At 50.5% G+C, this 2,992-nt stretch overlaps 1 protein-coding gene across 1 annotated transcript; it reads left to right on the top strand.

Annotated features, from left to right (window-relative positions):
• The first annotated feature begins 1,915 nt into the window (after nt 1-1,915).
• On the top strand, nt 1,916-2,672 carry LOC133914396 (chemocyanin-like). Its single transcript, XM_062357509.1, has 2 exons — nt 1,916-2,171; nt 2,283-2,672. The coding sequence occupies exons 1-2, from the start codon at nt 1,997-1,999 to the stop codon at nt 2,474-2,476; spliced, it is 369 nt and encodes a 122-aa protein (XP_062213493.1). The 5' UTR covers nt 1,916-1,996; the 3' UTR covers nt 2,477-2,672.
• The last annotated feature ends 320 nt before the right edge of the window (nt 2,673-2,992 follow it).

Here is a 2,992-nt window from a genome sequence, read left to right as displayed (position 1 = left end):
GGGGAACGCTGAACGTTAGATTGACTCGGAATAATCTTCTTCTCTTTGTTTTCCTTTGTGCGAGACGAGAGAGCATCAATGTCAAGGGCGACGAAAGCAGCTGCAGGAACAGATCGCAGCAATGAACTGACAGGAACTCACGTTCACCGATCTGTTTGAGCGTCGAGCAGATCACGGGCTCCTCGGCCTGTTTCGACGGAATCATGGAGGGTTCTTGTCGCGTTTCTCGTCCTTAACACGGGCTCAGATCCTGATTAGTACACGTAGAGCATTGTTTAGGATGGGAGATTTTGGTTTATGCTTGCTCTCCCACGATGGTACTCGTAGGCCCAGTTGCTTGAGATCTCGTGGCCGTTGAAACGACAATTCTGGTTAGGGGCTCCATTCCAATGGATCATAAGTATTTGGTAGACGCATCTGGAACTTGTCAACTTGGGATCTGAACACCCAATCGCTAAGTGTGTTTCATCGTCTGAACACTCAATCACTCAATGTGTTTGAGGTAAAAGCTCAACCTAAAGCGACTTGAGCCCGATAAACCAGTTGTGTTAGCGTCTAACTTTTATCTTCTACTTTTCTTCCTTTTTTGGATGGGCAAGTGAGCAACAGCCTGACAAAGTTAAGATACTACCTGAAAGGAAGCCAATAAGTGAAGTTGCCCCCGATGAATGTCCACATATTTTAATCTACCATTACGTTAACTAATTATGGAAGTGAGCCATTTTTCTTCCAAGAAAACAAGTGCAGGTTGCCAAGGAACCACGTGCATTTTTCACATCGAATTTTCGCGACATGTACTGTACTTCTATTCTTGAGCATTCGAAGAAAACAGAATTGCTGAATCGTGCTGATGTACTTCAGCAGGGCCATATGCAAGCAGCAGCTTTTACAGTCCACCACATATCTGTAATTCTGTATCTCTTCGTTTGTGACTGAATGATGACAAGGGTATGCTAACTGAGTAACTCGACAGGGATGGTCTCTTCCTAGCAAAACGGAGTATGACAATTTCTGTGCAACAGTGATTGGAAATCGAAGCATTTGACGCAGCAGGAGAGTGACAGAGACATGAGTTTGGCCCTTGCCTTGCAGTCTCCCGAAAACCAGCCATTTGTTCACCAGCCTCGCAGGACTTGCCAATCCAGTGCACATGTTCGCCGGTTCCCCGTGCAGGTTTTCGGCGCCTTGTGTCTTACCAATTCCCCAGCCTTGCTAGACACGAAAGGCCAGTACACCTGCATTGCTTGCTGCAAAGACTACCGGGTAGTGCAAGATACAGCAGACGAGAAACCATGGAAATCCTTCTGTGTCATCGGCCACTGCGGGAAGGTTAATAAGTGCTGTGTCATCGGTCGTCCTTCAGCCACCTTAGTGCTTCTGAGTTGCCGACAATCCTTCTGTGCCCGTTGTCTCTACATTCTAATCTGTAGATCGTGTTTGTTTTTACCGTATAAACCTCTAATGACATGATTAATCGCTCCAATTCACTCTAGATACGAAGGTGCGGTTGCTTGTACGTTTCTCTTCCTCTTAATGAAAAACGTGCCCAGGCGCGTTCTAAGAAAAACCATGAAAAATATTAGTTAACTTTTCCCAGAGATAGCCGATAGGAACGGCAATGAAATTATGAATTTTTCATAGCAGTGGCAGGAGTGCGAACTATGAAGCATTCCCCGAAAGGGATTAAGAAATACAGAGAGTTAACTTAGGTAGTTAGGTTCAGTTAACAATCACCAGCTTTTGCGAAAGCACATTCCAGGAGCGTCGCGTAGCATTCGGTACAACCACCATCGCATTTTCGGTATAACTGGAGTAATAATTTTGGACCTGTGACTGGATCCACGTTGCCGGCTTGCCCTTTTCCCGCCTCTATAAATAGTGCCCCACGTTCTCTTCGGTCTCCACAGCAGCCCAAAGCAGCAGCACACTCTGCCCTGCTCCCTCTTCACCTTACACACAAGCGCAAGGCGAAGGAAACAGCGCAGAAGCGAACGCTATGGCTCAGGGAAGGGGCAGTGCAGCGCGGGGGCTCGCCCTCGGCGGCTTGCTCGCCGTGTGCCTCCTCCTCGGCGCCGCTCACATCGCCGCCGCGGCCACCCACAGCGTCGACTGGTCGTTCAACGCGGACGGCTGGTCCCAGGGCAAGATCTTCCGCGCCGGCGACGTGCTGGGTGAGTGACCAATCCATCAGGCATCAGATGCAGTCAAGCTATTTCATCACATGCAGCACCTCGGTGTGATCTCCAACTTTATTTTCATGGCGTTTGTTTTTGGGCATGCAGTGTTCAACTACAACCCCTCCGTGCACAACGTGGTGGCGGTGGACGCTGGCGGCTACTACGGATGCCGGCCCTCCGGCACGTCGTACAGCTCGGGGAGCGACCGCATCACGCTCGGCCCCGGCACGAGCTACTTCATCTGCAGCCTCAACGGCCACTGCGGGATGGGGATGAAGATGGTCCTCACGGCCAGCTGAAGCCATCAAGACACCACGTACCCCCTCTTATTGGAGTGCTCGAAGGTTAATAAGTGCTGTGTCATCGGTCGTCAGATCGCGTGCAAGAACTCAGTTATGCGATAGCTCTTTGTTCCATACGTGCGTTACAACTTTAAACGGATACAGGCTCATGTGTTTTGTATGGGGATGTGTTAGGTAAAGCATGATGTATTGATGCCTGTGTGTCACTGGCGTGCCGTGTGGGTAGTAAGCACCTCAAGCTTTGCTCGTTTGTTGTCAGCAGTATGGCCCTCTTGATTTGGTAATAGCGCCTTTACAGGCTCACGTATTTGCCGCGCACTCATCCCCACGGCACCAACACAGCAGCCACCGTCGCACCTTGCCTCCCGCCGCAGCGCCACTCGTCCCCACTGGCGCTCCAGCCGATTGACAGGGCACGCTTGCCGCATGTCCTCACCACTCGCCGGTGTCGGAGACATGCCGACGAGTGCCTCTGGTGACCCAATCATCTCAGAAAATGAGAAGTTCCGATCA

The sequence above is a fragment of the Phragmites australis genome, chromosome 4 (assembly GCF_958298935.1).
Source record: "Phragmites australis chromosome 4, lpPhrAust1.1, whole genome shotgun sequence".
NCBI classification, from domain to species: Eukaryota; Viridiplantae; Streptophyta; class Magnoliopsida; order Poales; family Poaceae; genus Phragmites; species Phragmites australis.
Note: the sequence above shows the minus strand (reverse complement) of the source record. Positions and strands in the feature narration are given on the sequence as shown.

Coding starts and splice junctions, on each gene's coding strand:
- LOC133914396 (XM_062357509.1), top strand. CDS start 1,997: ATGGCTCAGGGAAGGGGCAGTGCAGCGCGGGGGCTCGCCCTCGGCGGC. Junction 2,172..2,282: donor CCGCGCCGGCGACGTGCTGG/GTGAGTGACCAA, acceptor TTGGGCATGCAG/TGTTCAACTACAACCCCTCC.